Genomic DNA, 19,312 nt, shown 5'->3' with positions numbered 1-19,312 from the left:
CAGCAGAGAGAATGGGGAATTTTGTAAAAATATTAATATCTCTGTCATATTTCATCAACGGGAAAAATCCTTGACACACATGCGGCGGAGGGGGGCTCTGAGCGAGGTGGCCAAAAATGACTGCCGTAGGTGGCGGCGTACTCTCAGAAATCGCAGCACAGATCGCCAAAACCGGTCAAGAACAGATTTTTAGTAATATATGATAGATAGATGTCAACAAAATGGAGAGTACAGAGGAGATTTACTAGAATGTTGCCTGGGTTTCAGCGACTAAGTTACAGAGAAAGGTTGAACAAGTTAGGGCTTTATTCTTTGGAGCGCAGAAGGTTAAGGTGGGACTTGATAGAGGTCTTTAAAATAATAATATAATATAATAATAATAATATATTATAATAATAATAATATATCTTTTATTGTCATTGCACGTCAGTGCAACGAGATTTAGTGTGCAGCTCCACTGATGTACAAGAAGGTAAATAATACAATACATAAATAAGCAAGCAATGATGAGAGGGATAGACAGAGTTGACGTGGATAAGCTTTTCCCACTGAGAGTAGGGAAGATTCAAAGAAGGGGACATGACTTGAGAATTAAGGCACAGAAGTTTAGGGATAACATGAGGGGGAACTTCTTTTCTCAGAGTGGTGGCTGTGTGGAATGAACTTCCAGTGAAGGTGGTGGAGGCAGGTTCGTTTTTATCATTTAAAAATAAATTGGATGGTTATATGGACGGGAAAGGAATGGAGGGTTATGGTCTGAGCGCAGGTATATGGGACTAGGGGAGAATATGTGTTCGGCACGGACTAGAAGGGTCGAGATGGCCTGTTTCCGTGCTGTAATTGTTATATGGTTATATGGTTATATACAGTGCCCAAGTGGCCGGGAGCTCCAACCTTGCAGGTAAATACCTGCTGTCATAAACACCTGTACCTCAAGCTTTCCCTTTCACACGTCCACACATTCCTTTCTTTCTCATGTGTCGGTGTCTGTATCTGATACAATCTTTACATTTTAATTGTGAATGATATCCAAGATGGTCAAAATCAACTTTTTGCAGTGGGTGAAGTTATGTGGGAAGATAGAACGGTACAGCACAGGAACAGGCCCTTCGGCCCACCATGGCTGCACGAATGTTGATGCTGATCTAACTCATCCCACCCATAGAGTCATGGAGTCATACAGTGTGGAAACAAACACTTCGGCCCAACTTCGGGCGCTGAACACCTCCGCTCAGTCCGCCTTAACCTACCTGATGTCCCCATTGCTCAGCACTTTAACACCCCCTCCCATTCCTAATCTGACCTCTCTGCCATTGTCAGAGTGAGGCCCAGCACAAATTGGAGGAACAGCATCTCATATATCACGGGTAGTTTACACCCCAGCGGTATGAACATTGACTTCTCTAACTTCAAATAGCCCTTGCTTTCCTTCACTCTCCATCCACTCCCCCTTCCCAATTCTCCCACAAGTCTTACTTTCTCCAACTACATTCTATCTCTGTCCCTTCCACTCCCCTGACATCAGTCTGAAGAAGGGTCTTGACCCAAAACGTCATTCATTCCTTCTCTGCAGATATGCTGCCTGTCCCACTGAATTACTCCAGCACATTGTGTCTACCTTTGTTTTAAACCAGCAACTGCAGTTATTTCCTACATGGCGGGTCTGTGCGGGGGGGGGGGGGCGGTGGCGGGTCTGAGCGGGCGGGTCTGTGAGGGGGGGGGGGGGTGGCGGCGGGTCTGAGGGGGGAGGGTGGCGGGTCTGAGTGGGAGGGTCTGGGGTCTGCGGGGGGGGTGGCGGCGGGTCTGTGCGGCGGGATGGGGGGTGGCGGGTCTGAGTGGGAGGGGGGATAGCGGCGGGTCTGAGCGGGGGGGTGGGGGGTGGCGGGTCTGTGCGGGGGGAGGGGGAGCGTCGGGTCTGAGCGGGGGGGGGGGGGGGGGGGTCAGTGCCGGTTTTAAATGAAGAGAGGCCCTAAGCTGTTCCACTTGTGAGGCCCCCAGCGACCGGACAGCCATGGCGGCCAAATCTCCCACAATTCAAAGCGAGAGAGAAAGTGCCCAGCGTCGACCAGTTGCCGTTGCAGTGCGCATGCGCAGGGCGGCCGATGATGTGCTGGCCGTGGTTGTGCGCATGTGCAAGGCGCTTATATTTTGGAAATGTACACCCCGTTTTTTTCAATTTTTTCGGGGGGCCGCCTAGAAAGTGGGGGCCCTAAGCTATAGCCTGTTTAGCTTATACATAAATCCGGCACTGGGGGGGGGGGGGATTCTGGGGATTTTTTTCTTACTCTGGGGGGGAAAAAGGGGGGTGCAGTCGCACCCCCCGCACCCGCACTTCGGACGGCCATGCCATGCCATGCCATGCCATTCGCTTTCTTCACTGACTGCTGTAACTACATGCTTACTTTCATTGACTGATGAACAAGGACCCCCAGATCCCGTTGTACTACCCCTTTTCCCAACTTGACAACATTTAGATAATAATCTGCCTTCCTGTTTTTACTCACATTTATCCACATTAAACTGCATCTGCCAAGCATCTGCCCACTCCCCCAACCTGTCCAAGTCACCCTGCATTCTCACAGCATCTTCCTCACAGTTCACACTGCCACCCAGCTTTGTGTCATCTGCAAATTTGTTAATGTGTCTTTGAATCCCTTCATCTAAATCATTGATGTATATTGTAAATAGCTGCGGTCCCAGCACCGAGCCTTGCGGTACCCCACTAGTCACTGCCTGCCATTCTGAAAGGGACCCGTTAATCCCTACTCTTTGTTTCCTGCCTGCCAACCACTACTCTATCCGTGTCAGCACTCTACCCCCAATGCTAATTTTGCCCACTAATCTCCTATGTGGGATCTTATCAAATGCTTTCTGAAAGTCCAGGTACGCTATATCCACTGGCTCTCCCTTGTCCATTTTCCTAGTTACATCCTCAAAAAATTCCAGAAGATTAGTCAAGTGTGATTTCCCCTCCGTAAATCCAAAGTACCTGTTCAACTCATCTGCCATTTCCTTGTTCCCCATGATAAATTCACCCTTTTCAGTCTTCAAGGGTACAACTGTGGTCTTAGCTAATTTTTTCCTCTTCACATAGCTAAAGAAGCTTTTACTATCCTCCTTCATATTCTTGGCTAGCTTACCTTTGTATCTCATCTTTTCTCCCCGTATTGTGTTTTTAGGTCTATTCTGTTGCTCTTTAAACATTACCCAATCCTCTTGTTTCCCACTCATCTTTGCTATGTTCTACTTCTCTTTTATTTTTATTCTGTCCCAACATGTCTTCTCTGCACTACTTTCACTTGCCTGCGTTTGGCCCATATCTTTCTAAACCTGTCCTATCCATGTACCTATCTAAATGTTTCTTAAATGTTGTTACAGTACCTGCCTCATCTACCTCCTCTGGTAGTTCCTTCCATTCACCTATGGCACCTTCATGCCCACGTTGGTTTTGCACACAGCCTGTCACCGCTGGCGACTCGCCAGCAGCTCATGAGAAAGTCCAGCCACAAGAGCTCTGTAACAACTCCACGATCAGATGCATTAACTGGCCTTATCTGCACAAGGGTTATGATTGGTGAGAATGTAGGTAAAGGGGGCTCTGGAATAAACGTGACACAAGGTGTCTGGCTCAGCTAAGTGTCGTTTGTTCTTTGCTTTCTGTCATAGGATTCAGTAGATCCTGCACACCTACTGCCATCTGTGTGAAAAGGTTGCCTGTCAGGATCCTATTAAAACATCATATCTTCAACTTAAACCTACAGTATATCCTCTGGTTCTCGATCCGCTCCTCTGGGCAAAAGACTTTGTGCGTCCACCCGATCTATTCCTCTCATGATTTTGTACACCTCTACAAGATCACCCCTCATCCTCCTGTGCTCCAAGGAATAGAGTCCTAGCCTGCTTAATTTTCTGTACCTCAGGCCCTCGAGTCCTGGCAACTTCTAAATCCTCTCTGCATCCATTCCAGCTTATCAACATCGTTGTTATAACAGTACTCTAAATGCAACCTCAGCAGCATCTTACACAATGCAGCATCACCTTCCAATTTATGTATTCAATACTCAGATTGATGAAGGCCAATTTGCCAAAATCCTTTTTGACCTGTGGTGCCACTTTCAACAAACTATGTACCTTAATTTGGTTTCTATCCATTTGTCTGCTGAAATGCCTCTTAAACATGGCTCTCCTATCTGATTCACCACCTCCCCTATAGTGCATTGTAGGTGCCCATCACTATTTGTGTGAACTGCCCCACAAATTCAGCATGAAAAAAGGCCCTTCAACCCAACTCGTCCATGCCGACCTATTGCTGAGCTAGACCCACTTGCCTGCATTTGATACGTATCCCTCTAAATCTTTCCGATCCATTTATCTGTTTCTACTTTAAACATATGCCCTCTCTCCTTAAACACACGTCCTCAGTGTTTGGTATAGGAAAAAAGTCTGACTTTTTCACACTTTATGTATCTCTCCAAATTGTACATACCTCTATATTTTACCTACATTCTCACCAATCATAACCCGTGTGTAGATAAGGCCAATTAGTGCATCTGACCTTAGAGTTGTTACTGAGCTCCTGTGGCTGGACCTTCTCGTGAGGTTGTTGGCGAGTCGCCAGCAGTGACAGGCTGTATGCTAAACCAACGTGGGCGTGAAGACTTCACAGGTGTATGGAAGGAACTGCCAGAGGAGGTAGTTGAGGCAGGTACTGTAACAATGTTTAACAAACATTTAGACAGGTACATGGATAGGATAGGTTTGGAGGGATATGGGCCAAACGCAGGCAGGTGAAGCTAGTGCAAATGAGATATGTTGGTCAGTGTGGGCAAGTTAGGCCGAAGGTGTAGGAAACAATTGCAGATGCTGGTTTAAATCGAAGGTAGACACAAAATGCTGGAGTAACTCAGTGGGACAGGCAGCATCTCTGAAGAGAAGGAATGGGTGACATTTCAGGTCGAGACCCTTCTTCAGACTGATGTAAGGGGAGTGGGAGGGACAGAGATAGGAAATAATCGGAGACAGTAAGACTGGTGAAAGAACTGGAAAGGGGGAGGGGATGGAGAGTGAGGTAAAGCAAGGGCTATTTGAAGTTAGATAAGTCAATGTTCATACCGCTAGGGTGTAAACTACCCAAGTGAAATATGAGATGCTGTTCCTCCAATTTGTGCTGGGCCTCACTCTGACAATGGTGGAGGCCCAGGACAGAAAGGTCAGATTGGGAATGGAAGGGGGAGTTATAGTGCTGAGCAACCGGGAGATCAGATAGGTTAAGGCGTACTGAGCGGAGGTGTTCAGTGACCAAAGTTGGGTCGATGTGTTTGTTTCAACAGTGGATGACTCCATGACTCTATGGATGGGATGAGTTAGATCAGCATCAACATTCGTGCAGCCATGGTGGGCCGAAGGGCCTGTTCCTGTGCTGTACTATTCTATCTTCCTACATAACTTCACCCACTGCAACTAGAGGAGTTGACTTTGACCATCTTGGACATAATTCACAATTAAAGTGTAAATATTGTATCAGATACAGACACCGACACGTGAGAAAGAAAGGAACGTGTGGACGTGTGAAAGGGAAAGCTTGAGATACAGGTGTTTACGACAGCAGGTATTTACCTGCAAGGTTGGAGCTCCCGGCCACTTGGGCACTGTGGTCAGAGAAAGGTGCGCTGGTCAATGGCCAGAGATCCCAGCAGGTTGACCACTGGGGCAGGGACTGCAGCCGGGGAAGGTGGACAGGTCAGTATCAGAGTTATGTTTCACTGGATCACCAGCGGTCCCAACGCCAGTCACTGCGCTCGCTACTGAAAGCGAACAGTCACTGATGCGGCCAGATGTGGCCGGACACAGTTCACAGGAGGTCAATCCGGGCCCGGGGCCACATCTGGCGCTGCACGTAGACGGTCCCGTCTCAGCCCGCTTCCGGGACCCTTTCCTGTTAGCAGCCGCCTTTCCCCCATCCCCCACCTGATCGCTGGGGGCAGATCGGGATAGTTAACATTAGAAGCATAGAAATTAGGTGCAGGAGTAGGCCATTCGGCCCTTCGAGCCTGCACCGCCATTCAATATGATCATGGCTGATCATCCAACTCAGTATCCCGTACCTGCCTTCTCTCCATACCCTCTGATCCCCTTAGCCACAAGGGCCACATCTAACTCCCTCTTAAATATAGCCAATGAACTGGCCTCGACTACCCTCTGTGGCAGGGAGTTCCAGAGATTCACCACTCTCTGTGTGAAAAAAGTTCTTCTCATCTCGGTTTTAAAGGATTTCCCCCTTATCCTTAAGCTGTGACCCCTTGTCCTGGACTTCCCCAACATCGGGAGCAATCTTCCTGCATCTAGCCTGTCCAACCCCTTAAGAATTTTGTAAGTTTCTATAAGATCCCCTCTCAATCTCCTAAATTCTAGAGAGTATAAACCAAGTCTATCCGGTCTTTCTTCATAAGACAGTCCTGACATCCCAGGAATCAGTCTGGTGAACCTTCTCTGCACTCCCTCTATGGCAATAATGTCCTTCCTCAGATTTGGAGACCAAAACTGTACGCAATACTCCAGGTGTGGTCTCACCAAGACCATGTACAACTGCAGTAGAACCTCCCTGCTCCTATACTCAAATCCTTTTGCTATGAAAGCTAACATACCATTCGCTTTCTTCACTGCCTGCTGCACCTGCATGCCCACTTTCAATGACTGGTGTACCATGACACCCAGGTCTCGCTGCATCTCCCCTTTTCCTAGTCGGCCACCATTTAGATAATAGTCTGCTTTCCTGTTTTTGCCACCAAAATGGATAACCTCACATTTATCCACATTATACTGCATCTGCCAAACATTTGCCCACTCACCCAGCCTATCCAAGTCACCTTGCAGTCCCCTAGCATCCTCCTCACAGCTAACACTGCCCCCCAGCATAGTGTCATCCGCAAACTTGGAGATATTGCCTTCAATTCCCTCATCCAGATCATTAATATATATTGTAAATAGCTGGGGTCCCAGCACTGAGCCTTGCGGTACCCCACTAGTCACTGCCTGCCATTGTGAGAAGGACCCGTTTACTCCTACTCTTTGCTTCCTGTTTCCCAGCCAGTTCTCTATCCACATCAATACTGAACCCCCAATGCCATGTGCTTTAAGTTTGTAAACTAATCTCTTATGTGGGGCCTTGTCGAAAGCCTTCTGGAAGTCCAGATACACCACATCCACTGGTTCTCCCCTATCCACGCTACTAGTTACATCCTCGAAGAATTCTATAAGATTCGTCAGACATGATTTACCTTTTGTAAATCCATGCTGACTTTGTCCAATGATTTCACCACTTTCCAAATGTGCTGCTATCCCATCTTTAATAACTGACTCTAGCACTACCTATGTTAGACTAACTGGTCTGTAATTCCCCGTTTTCTCTCTCCCTCCCTTCTTAAACACGGTGGAAGTGATGTTGGAGGTTAATAGAAGCCGCTGGATTCAACAGATGACAACACTGGGATGTAAGATTCAATGTATTTATTTACAACAGTGAACATTGAAAATGAACATACATTGGGTTACAGTTCTTGGAAATCACTCATGGTTAAACCTTGGAGCCCAGTGTTCTACCGACCCCTGGTCCCCGTGTGTTTCACTAAGATAAACCTCAGCACATTTAATGTTGACAAATGTTCCAGCAGAGGGTGAAGCCCAGAATAGCCCGTGTCACGGAGCAGCGGGGAGCAGTGAATGGGAGTGAGATATAGAGGTCACCAATAGTTCACACACAGCTATTTCTACGTGAATACATTTATACTTTACAAAGTGTGGGATAGAGCTCCAGAACACACCAGTGTTGGCCCTGCCAGGGTAATGTACTCTTACCCGTGATCAAGCTGTACTGACAGCCACCGACCTATACACCGTCACCAACGTCTCGTCAAAGAGCGCACCTGCCAGGTTCTGTACAGATCGCAACCGGTCATCCAGAGAACACATCAGAACCAGCAGGGTAAAAGCAAGAGAGGACACTGCGCCACAGACAATGAGCAGCACTGGGGGGAAGGTGCCCGTCAACCCAACTACTGTAAAGGCCACAATGACAACCAACAACAATGCTTTTGCAACCAATAGTTGAAGCTTGTGTGGCGAGGGTCGGTCCATGTCGGCTTTCAGTAGTGACACGAGCTTGGCCACTGCCCCGGACAGGATTCCCAGCTCCCGCTCACTGACGCCCAGCTGTCTCCGGAGATATATCCACCCAGAGACCGTGCACAGAGTGGCAGTGAGGAGAGGCAAGGTCGGGAGTTGCAACACTCCCAGTGCCCCGGAGAGGAAGGCCCAGAGTATGATACACCACATCAGTATCTGGCGTCTGGGCCTCTGTATTTCCTGCATCATCCTTGGGATTGCCAGACGGAAGGCGTTTGATTTTATCTTCTGGAGATCACTGGCGAGGGCAGATTGTAATTTGGGAAAATCATATCCTGTCACCTCCAGACCGGAGATCAGGAAAATGGCCGGTGGTTCAACGCTGACCCGATGGAAGTTGTTGAGACAATCCTGGCGGATCTGTCGCTGCCCTTCCCCGAAGTCAGTGCCCTGCATCTGCATGGAATAGGCGTCATTGTCGATCTTGGAGCGGATGTAGTAGAAACCTTTCCCCTGTTGCTGAATCTTTTTGCTGAGTTCCCCGTCACTCTCTCTGAAGCGGGACTGGGACACGATGATGTAAAAGTCATAGCTTTCAAACTGCACCTGCTTCAGGTAGCGGCTCATCTCAAAGCCGAATGAGTTGGATCCGGGCAGATCCCAGAGCTGGACATTGGGCAGAGAGGGGTAGGGATATCCCACTGGATTCACACTGGCTTCATAACCCCCCACCGGAGCTGCTCCCTGGTCGCCACTGCGGACACCCCTCATGGTGTTGATGAAGGTGGATTTGCCGGCCCCGCCGTCTCCCAACACTGCGATGTTAATCGGCACATTGCCCGAATCCTCCACCCGCTTTATCCGCAGCATCGCTGACACCACGTCTCCGTTACTGTACCCGGTCTGCAGGCTCCTCGTCTCCGTGTCGCTGAAGTACTTGGGCAGCACTGACTGGGCCATGTTATTCCTGGGGGGGGGGGGGGGGGGGGGGGGGGGGGGATAGATCCACAAATATCAGCGTGGACTGGGTACATTCGGCGTGTGAGTCACTAACATGCTGTAACATTACACTAATCTCCACTGACTGCACTGTCCCATATCCCTCCATTCCACGATTACCCATGCACCTGTCTTCAAGTTTAAATGCCACAATCTATCTGTCTCCATCACTATCCCCGGCCACGCGTTCGAATCCCCTCCCACCATCTGTGTAAACACTTTACCCGCAGATTTACCTCCAACTTTGTCCTTCTCACAAAGTTATGACCTCTAGTCTTTGTCATTTCCACCCTGGGGAAACAGATTCTGACCCGATCTATGTATCTCATTGTGTTATAAACTTCCATCAGGTCTCCCCTCGACCACTGGCGTCCCAGAGAAAACAACCCAAGTCTGCCCAACCTCTCCTTGTAGCTAATACCCACTAATCCAGGCAGCATTCTGGACAACATCTTGTGTCCCCTCTCCACTATATTCCTGTAATGAGACGAGCAGACTGCACATAATTCGTGGCCGGGCTACAGTTTTATAAATCTGCATCATGACCTCCTTACACTTACACTCAATGTCCCGACTGACGCACGGAGTTCACCACACGGTCACTTTGTCTCGCTGCTGTTGCTGGTGGCGATGCTGGTTATTGCAAAGACAGACACATATTCTGGAGTAACTCAGCGGGTCAGGCATCATCTGTGGAGAAAATGGACAGGCGACGTTTTGGGTCGGGACCCTTGAAAACATCACCTGTCCATTTTCACCAGAGATGCTGCCTGAGCCGCTGAATTACTCCAGCAGTTTGTGACTATCGTTAGTTTATCTTGGCATCACTGTGTGCACTGACGTGGTGGGCCGAAGGGCCTTTTTCGGTGCTGTACTTTTCTATATTCTATGTTCTAATCCCCCCCCCCCCTGAGCAATGCGACTCAGCAACACGGGCTAAAGCAGCGACCAGGAGCGGCGAGACCAGCGGGACGGGGGCGGGGGCGGGAGCGGGGTCCACACACTCACCTTATGACGGGGTAACCTTGCAACTCACTGACTGCGCTACCGTCCCGATCCGGGATCAGGCTGTTTCACCGCCGCCTCGCTCACTGCGGGGACGTGGAGTGGAACAGCTCGACTGAAAGTGAAACCGAGCAGAAGTTATCCAACCAGAAGCTATCAACCTGGTCATTATTTTATAACGCGCGGCCCTTTATTGGCCCTTTCTAACCCGTTTTTCTTCAAGACTGCAATGGATTGGAAAACCCTACCAGCCGGCATCAGAGATCTCCAAAACACCCACACATACAAAGATGCATCTCCAACGGCATCTCCATCTTGACCAGTACGCCCACTACCATCATAGTGACTAGCACGCCCACAACCACCATAGTGACCAGTACGCCCACAACCACCATAGTGACCAGTACGCCCACTACCACCATAGTGACCAGTACGCCCACTACCACCATAGTGACCAGTACGCCCACTACCACCATAGTGACCAGTACGCCCACTACCACCTAAGTGACCAGTACGCCCACAACCACCATAGTGACCAGTACGCCCACTACCACCATAGTGACCAGTACGCCCACTACCACCATAGTGACCAGTACGCCCACTACCATCATAGTGACCAGCACGCCCACTACCACCATAGTGACCAGCACGCCCACTACCACCATAGTGACCAGCACGCCCACTACCACCATAGTGACCAGTACGCCCACTACCATCATAGTGCTTACTTAGTGATGCTCTACCTGCAGCTTTCCAGCGGCCCACATCCAGATCCAGATCCAGATCCAGAGCATTTTCCCAGAAAGGGGCGGGACAGCAAATCTCTCAGTGAAGACAAGCGCAGTAGTGAAGGAATAAAGGTCTCGAGCGAAACATCACCCATTCCATCTATCCAGAGATACTGCCTGTCCCGTTGAGTTACTCCAGCATTTTGTGTATATCTTGTTTTCCCCCGTGATGAGCCCGTCACTAGGGTCTCCTCGGAACCCTGCAGCTCTGCCCTTGCTCCCTCTCCCCTCAGTTGCAACAGGGACAGAGTTCCCCAAGTCCTCACCTTTCACCCCATCAGCCGTCACATACAGCACATAATCCTCCAACATTTTTACCACCTCCAACGGGATCCCACCACTGGCCACATCTTCCCATCTCCACCCCTTTCTGCTTTTCACAGAGACCGTTCCCTCCGCAACTCCCTGGTCAACTGGTCCCTTCCCACCCAAACCACCCCCTCCCCAGGTACTTTCCCCTGCAACCGCAGGAGATGCAACCCCTGTCCCTTTACTTCCCCCCTCAACTACGTCCAAGCACCGTGACAGTCTTTTCAGGTGAGGCAGAAGTTCCCGTTCACCTCCTCCAACCTCATTTACTGCATCTGCTGTTCCAGGTGTGGATACAGTAGATGTCGTTCAATACAGGTGAGGTGCCAGAGGACTGGAGGGTGGCAAATGTTGTGCCTCTTTTCAAGAAGGGCTGCAGGGACAATGCTGGGAACTATAGGCCGGTGAGCTTAACATCTGTCATTGGTAAGTTACTGGAGAGTATTCTGAGGGATAGGATATACAGGCATTTGGATGGGCAAGGGCTGATTAGGGATAGTCAGCATGGTTTTGTATTTGGAAGGTCATGTCTCACAAATCTGATTGATTTTTTTTGAAGTTGTGAGCAAAAAGGTTTATTAAAGAGAACTGTAGATGTTGTGAACATGGACTTTAGTACGACGTTCGACAAGGTGACGCATGGTAGGCTGCTCTGGAAGGTTAGATCTCATGAGATCCAAGGAGAGATAGCTGAATGGATAGCAAATTAGCTCCATGGAAGGAAGCAGAGGGTGATGGTGGAAGTTGTTCCTCAAAATGGAGGCCTGTGACTAGTGGTGTGCCACAGGGTTCGCTGCTGGGCCCGTTACTGTTTGTCATCTACATCAATGATTTGGATGAGAACATACCGGGCAAGATTAGCAAGTTTGAGTGGTTTTGCAGATAGTGAAGATGGTTGTGAACGATTGCACCAGGATCTGGATCGATTGGCCAGGTGGGCAGAGGAATCGTTGATGGAATTTAAGTGTGAGGTGTTGCATTTTGGGATGTCGAACAGGAACTGAGGTCGTTGTTTTTGGAGCTAATGAGGAACGATTAAAAGTGTTTAAGAAGGAACTGCAGATGCTGGAAAATCGAAGGTATACAAAAATGCTGGAGAAACTCAGCGGGTGCAGCAGCATCTATGGAGCGAAGGAAATAGGCAATGTTTCGGGCCAAAACCCCTCTTCAGACCCTTCATCAGATTAAAAGTGTGCTCAGCTAAGCTTCAATGGACAATGTTAAAAAGCACAGAGAAAGCCAGAACTCTTGGTGTAATCATGGACTCAGACCTGAATTTCAACAGCCAATTTAATACAATTACAATGTCAGCCTACTATCACCTTAAGAATATATGTATTTATTTATTTGTTTATTTAATTCTTTATTTCGAACAGAATAAAGAAATAAAAAGCAAATGTGAAACAGCATACAAAAAACAAAACAAGAATATTTATAAAGTGTCATAAACAATATCTATAAATAAATGAAATCGTATGTGTCTGAAAAGGAACAGGAAGAAGCCACAGCTTATTAATTCCCACCCCTTATTCAACTGCTTATAATTATCTTATACATATTTAGCAGCTATATGTACACCATATGTACACCAGCAGCTATATGTACACCATATGTACACCAGCAGCTATATGTACACCAAATTATTTACATTTATACACTAATCAAATATTTACAAAGCCATACAAAAAAGAGAGAAAAAAAGAAAAAAAAACCCTCTTATACTATACAGAATCTTAGTCATATATACAACCCATCACCCTATATTCACCCTTCCCAATACAATCAGTATAACAAATATCCCACTCACAATCACCTATCCTCATCCCAATATCCTTTAAAAAAAGTATTTTTGTACATCGTTTTAAACTGAATTATATCAAGGGTTTAAAGACTTATAGTTCAGCAGGATTTGGAAAAACTTGTCCATGCATTTATCTTCAGTAGACTTGACGACTGTAATGCTGTCTTCACAGGTCTACCTAAAATATCGTTTAGACAGCTGCAGCTGATTCAGAACGTTGCTGCTCGAGTCCTCTCTAAGACCAAGAAAGTGGATCACATCACTCCAGTTTTGAGGTATTTCCACTGCCCTCCAGTCTGTCAAAGAATTGATTTCAAAATATTACTGTTGGTTTATAAAGCACTGAAAAATACATTTGTGATCTTCTGCTACATTATGGACCACCCAGACCCCCGAGCTCATCTGGGACACGTCTGCTTTCTGTCCCCAGAGTCAGAACTAAACATGGAGAAGCAGCGTTTAGTTTTTATGTACCACATATATGGAACAAACTTCCAGACACATGCAGGTCCGCTCCAACTCTCAGCTGTGTTAAATCGAGGCTGAAGACTTTTCTGACGTTGGTTTAATTAAATTGTTTTTATTTTCTATTCTTTATAATGAACTGTTTGTAATTGCTTTTGATTGCTTTTTAATGCTGTGTGTAAAGCACTTTGGATTGTTGCTGAAATGTGCAATATAAATAAACTTGCTTGCTTGCTATACAGTACATGGTCGGCCTCTGGGTGGTGCTGTAGAGCAGAGGGATCTAGGAGTACAGGTACATGGTTCCATGAAGGTCGAGTCACAGGTAGATAAGGTGGTCAAAAAGGCTTTTGGCACTTTGGCCTTCATCAGTCAGAGTATTGAGTATAGAAGTTGAGAGGTCGTGTTGCAGTTGTATATGACGTTGGTGAGACCACATTTAGAATATTGTGTTCAGATCTGGGCACCGTGTTATAGGAAAAATATTGTCAAGCTTGAAAGGGTTCAGATATGATTTATGAGGATGTTTCCAGGACTAGAGGGTGTGAGCGATAGGGAGAGGTTGAGCAGGCTGAGTCTTTATTCCATGGAGCGTAGGAGAATGAGGGGAGATCTTATAGAAGTGTTCAAAATATTGAGAGCATTACATCGGATACATGCACAGTCTTTTACCCAGAGTAACGGAATAGACAATATAGGTTCAAGGTGAAGCGGAAAATATTTTGGGCACGTTTCTAATTGCGATGTTCCCGCCTTTTGTTCCACATAAACTGCGACGTTCGAGTAGAAATTAACCTGCAGCAGAGAAAGCAAAAGCAGTCCGATAAAGGATAGGTGTTTCCCAGAGACTGTGTTTACACAAGCAGCATTTAGGAAGGCAGAAACAAAATACTGCTGATCAGGTTTAAACCAAAAATAGACACAAAGTGATGGGGTTACCCAGCGGGTTAGGCAGCATCTGTGGAGAAAAACGAATGGGTGATGTTTCAGAAGTCGGGACCCTTCTACAGACTGAGATTAGGGGGTGGGGGAGGTTACTGGAGGGGGGGGGGGGGGGGGGCGTGAAGAGTTGGAGGTGAGTAAAGACCAGGAAATATCAGGGCTGGTAACATAGAAACATAGAAAATAGGTGCAGGAGTAGGCCCTTCGGCCCTTCGAGCCTGCACCGCCATTCAATATGATCATGGCTGATCATCCAACTCAGTATCCTGTACTTGCCTTATCTCCATACCCCCTGATCCCTTTAGCCACAAGGGCCACATCTAACTCCCTCTTAAATATAGCCAATGAACTGGCCTCAACTACCTTCTGTGGCAGTGAATTCCAGAGATTCACCACTCTCTGTGTGAAAAATGTTTTTCTCATCTCGGTCCTAAAAGATTTCCCCCTTATCCTTAAACTGTGACCCCTTGTTTAGGACTTCCCCAACATCGGGAACAACCTTCCTGCAACTAGCCTGTCCAACCCATTAAGAATTTTGGAAGTTTCTATAAGATCCCCACTCAATCTTCTAAATTCTAGCGAGTACAAGCCGAGCCTATCCAGTCTTTCTTCATATGGAAGTCCTGACATCCCAGGAATCAGTCTGGTGAACCTTCTCTGTACTCCTTCTATGGCAAGAATGTCTTTCCTCAGATTAGGAGACCAAAACTGTACGCAATACTCCAGGTGTGGTCTCACCAAGACCCTGTACAACTGCAGCAGAAACTCCCTGCTCCTATACTCAAATCCTTTTACTACGAATGCTGACATATCATTCGCTTTCTTTACTGCCTGCTGCACCTGCATGCCTACTTTCAATGACTGGTGTACCATGACACCCAGGTCTCTTTGCATCTCCCCTTTTCCTAATCAGCCCTATCCAAATTACCTTGCAGCCTCCTAGCATCCACCTCACAGCTAACACTGCCCCCCAGCTTAGTGTCACATGGAGATGTTGCATTCAATTCCCCCATCCAGATCATTAATATATATTGTAAATAGCTGGGGTCCCAGCACTGAGCCTTGCGGTACCCCACTAGTCACTGCCTGCCGTTCTGAAAAGGACCCGTTTACTCCTACTCTTTGCTTCCTGTCTGCCAGCCAGTTCTATATCCACATTAATACTGAACCCCCAATACCGTGTGCTTTAAGTTTGCATATTAATCTCTTATGTGGGACCTTGTCAAAAGCCTTCTGAAAGTCCAGATATAACACATCCACTGGTTCTCCCTTATCCACTCTACTAGTTACATCCTGGAAATATCCTTTAAGATTCATCAGACATGATTTACCTTTCATAAATCCATGCTGACTTTGTCCAATGATTTCACTACTTTCCAAATGTGCTGCTATCCCATCTTTAATAACTGATTCTAGTAGTTTCCCCACTACCGATGTCAGACTAACTGGTCTGTAATTCCCTGTTTTCTCTCTCCCTCCCTTTTTAAAAAGTGAGGTTACATTAGCTACCCCCCAATCCACAGGAACTACTCCAGAATCTAAAGAGTTTTGAAAAATTATCACTAATGCATCCACTATTGCTGTGGCTACTTCCTTAAGTACTCTGGGATGCAGCCTATCTGGCCCTGGGGATTTATCGGCCTTTAATCCATACAATTTACCTAACACCACTTCCCGGATTTCACTCAGTTCAACCATCTCATTTGACCCCCGGTTCCCTGCTATTTAATGGCAGATTATTTATGTCTTCCTTGGTGAAGACAGAACCAAAGTAGTTATTCAAAGTAGTAACATATGAGCTCAGGCAGGGCGGTGCCCATTGTGTGCCGGGAAAGGTGTGATCTGAAGGGAAACAATGTGAACTATGGAGCTGATGAAACAACCAAGGTGAGGGATGGGGGGAGCAAAGGTGAGAGGAATATTCGAAGGTTAATTTTAATGTTTAATTCCTTTATTAGGAGATTAGTGGGCAAAATTAGGGCACATGTTATTGGGGGTAGAGTGATGACATGGATAGGAAATACGTTGGCAGACGAAACAAAGAGTAGGGCTTAAAGCGTCCATTTCAGAATGGCAGGCAGTGACTAGTGGGGTACCGCAAGGCTCGTTGCTGGGACCGCAGCTATTTACAATATCAATGATTTAGATGAATGTTCGTAGGTTAATTTAGAAGTCTAATTCCTTTATTCTGCAGATGCAACTTGTTCCTGAGAATCACTGGGAGATTCAAAGCAAGTTACTGTCACAGGGTTTTATACCAACACAACTAGAGAGCAGTCCTGAACTACTATCTACCTCTCCCGGGGCCCTCTGACTATCTTTGATCAGACTTTACTGGCTTTACCTTGCACTAGACGTTATTTCGTTATCGTGTATCTGTACATTGTAAATGGTTCAATTACAATAATGGATTATCTTCCCGCTGACTGGATAGCCACACAACAAAAGCTTTTCACTGTACCTCGCTACACGTGATAATAAACTAAACTGAACTGAACTGAATTAAGCTGGAAAGAGCGCAGAGACGATTTACGGGAATGTTTCCAGGACTCGAAGACTTGAGCTCTAGGGAGAGGTTGGGCAACTAAGACTTTATTCCTTGGAGCGCAGGAGGATGAGGGGTGATCTGAAAGATGTGCATAACATCACGAGGGAAATTAAGGGTGAATCCACAGTCTCTTATCCGTGGTAGAGACTAATGCCCCTATCCCAATTAGGAAACCTGAACGGAAACCTATGGAGACTTTGCGCCCCACCCAAATTTACTGCGGTTCCCGAACGTTTTTGTCAGTCTCCCTACCTGCTTCTACTAACTGCAACCTCCGGCAACCACCTGCAACCTCCGGGAACCACACAGACACCTTGGGTGGGGCGCAAAGTTTCCTGCCTCTAGTGTGTCCAAGCCCTTAACAATCTTTTATGTTTCAATACGATGCCCTCTCATCCTTCTAAAGTCCAGAGTGTACAAGCCCAGCTGCTCCATTCTCTCAGCATATGACAGTCCCGCCATCCCGGGAATTAACCTGTAAACCTACGCTGCACTCCCTCATAGCAAGAATGTAATTCCTCAAATTAGGGGACCAAAACAGCACACAATGCTCCCGGTGTGGTCTCACTAGGGCTCTGTACAACTGCAGAAGGACCTCTTTGCTCCTATACTTGATTCCTCTTGTTATAAAGACCAACATGCCATTCGCTTTCTTCACTGCCTGCTGTACATGCATGCTTACTTTCATAGACTGATGTACAAGGAACCCCAGATCCCGTTGTACTTCCCCTTTTCCCAATTTGACGCCATTTAGATAATAATTTGCCTTCCTGTTTTTGCTACCAAAGTGGATAACCTCACATTTATTTGCATTTAATTTAATCTGCAATGCATCTGCCCACTCCCCCAACTATAACAGTATCTAAAATACATTTGGACAGTGGCATGGTGGGTGTGTGTGTGTGTGTGTGTGTGTGTGTGTGTGTGTGTGTGTGTGTGTGTGTGTGTGTGTGTGTGTGTGTGTGTGTGTGTGTGTGTGTGTGTGTGTGTGTGTGTGTGTGTGTGTGTGTGTGTCCGTCTGTCTTACAGCGCTTGCAGCACCAGAGTAAGGGTGTTGTGCCGACTACGGGTGTTGTCTGTACGGAGTTCACCCTGTGACCTGTGTGGTTTTCTCAAAGTAGGTATTATTGCCCCTTAGCGGGGCCAATGTTTCTGCATTGTCTTCCTGCCTCACAGCTCCCGTGGCTGCATGGCAACAAGGGAGCTCACACACATCGTGAGCCTTATTGGACAACGTGCAGCAATCCATCCAATGACTTGACATGGGGAGAGGGAAAGTCCAGATACACAGCGGACTTGTTTACACCAGCAGCATTTAGGGAGGCAGAAACAAAATGCTGCAGATCAGGTTTAAACCAAAAATAGACACAAAGTGATGGGATCACACAACGGGTCAGGCAGCATCTGTGGAGAAAATGAATGGGTGATGTTTCAGAAGTCGGGACTCTTCTTCAGACTGAGAGTAGAAGGTGGGGGAGGGAACTGGAGGGGGAGGGGGTGAAGAGTTGGAGATTAGAAATGACCAGGACATATCAGGGCTGGTAACTAATGAGCTCAGACAGGGAGGTGCACATTGTGTGCCGGGAAAGGTGTGATCTGAAGGGAAACAATGTGAACTATGGAGCTGATGAAACAACCAGGGTGGAGGATGGGGGGAGCGAAGGTGAGAGGAATGTTCGTTGGTTAATTTTAATGCTTAATTCCTTTATTAGGAGATTAGTGGGCAAAATTAAGGCACATGGTATTGGGGGTAGAGTGCTGACATGGATAGAAAATAGGTTGGCAGACAGGAAACAAAGAGTAGGGTTTAAAGCATCCATTTCAGAATGGCAGGCAGTGACTAGTGGGGTACCGCAAGGCTCGGTGATGGGACCGCAGCTATTTACAATATATATCAATGATTTAGATGAATGTTCGTAGGTTAATTTAGAAGTCTAATTCCTTTATTCTGCAGATGCAACTTGTTCCTGAGAATCACTGGGAGATTCAAAGCTAGTTACTGTCACAGGGTTTTATCCCAACACAACTAGAGAGCAGTCCTGAACTACTATCTACCTCTCCCGGGGCCCTCTGACTATCTTTGATCAGACTTTACTGGCTTTACCTTGCACTAGACGTTATTCCCTTAACGTGTATCTGTACATTGTAAATGGTTCAATTACAATAATGGATTGTCTTCCCGCTGACTGGATAGCCACACAACAAAAGCTTGGAGCGCAGGAGGATGAGGGGTAATCTGAAAGATGTGTATAACATCACGAGGAAAATTGAAGGTGAATCCAGAGTCTCTTACCCGTGGTAGAGGCTAATGCCCCAGTCCCACTTAGGAAACCT

The 19,312-nt window shown here is 47.0% G+C and overlaps 1 protein-coding gene across 2 annotated transcripts; it reads right to left on the bottom strand.

Annotated features, from left to right (window-relative positions):
* Nucleotides 1–7,491: 7,491 nt before the first annotated feature.
* Nucleotides 7,492–10,233, bottom strand: LOC116979272 (T-cell-specific guanine nucleotide triphosphate-binding protein 2-like). 2 transcript variants are annotated; one of them, XM_033030885.1, is made up of 2 exons: nt 10,129–10,233; nt 7,492–9,088 (listed from the first exon to the last, which is right to left on the bottom strand). In XM_033030885.1, exon 2 carries the CDS (start codon nt 9,079–9,081, stop codon nt 7,861–7,863), a length of 1,221 nt encoding a protein of 406 aa, XP_032886776.1. In that variant the 5' UTR covers nt 9,082–9,088; nt 10,129–10,233; the 3' UTR covers nt 7,492–7,860. The 2 variants fall into 2 exon arrangements, with proteins under 2 accessions (XP_032886776.1, XP_032886777.1); XM_033030886.1 differs by lacking the exon at nt 10,129–10,233 and adding an exon at nt 9,681–9,788.
* Between the last annotated feature and the right edge of the window lie 9,079 nt (nt 10,234–19,312).

Source organism: Amblyraja radiata, chromosome 12 (assembly GCF_010909765.2).
Source record: "Amblyraja radiata isolate CabotCenter1 chromosome 12, sAmbRad1.1.pri, whole genome shotgun sequence".
NCBI classification, from domain to species: domain Eukaryota; kingdom Metazoa; phylum Chordata; class Chondrichthyes; order Rajiformes; family Rajidae; genus Amblyraja; species Amblyraja radiata.
The sequence above is the reverse complement of the archived record's forward strand: the minus strand, read 5'-3'. Positions and strand labels throughout refer to the sequence as shown.

What these genes read in the sequence shown, in the direction of transcription:
- LOC116979272 (XM_033030885.1), bottom strand. Translation starts at nt 9,081, where the DNA reads ATGGCCCAGTCAGTGCTGCCCAAGTACTTCAGCGACACGGAGACGAGG.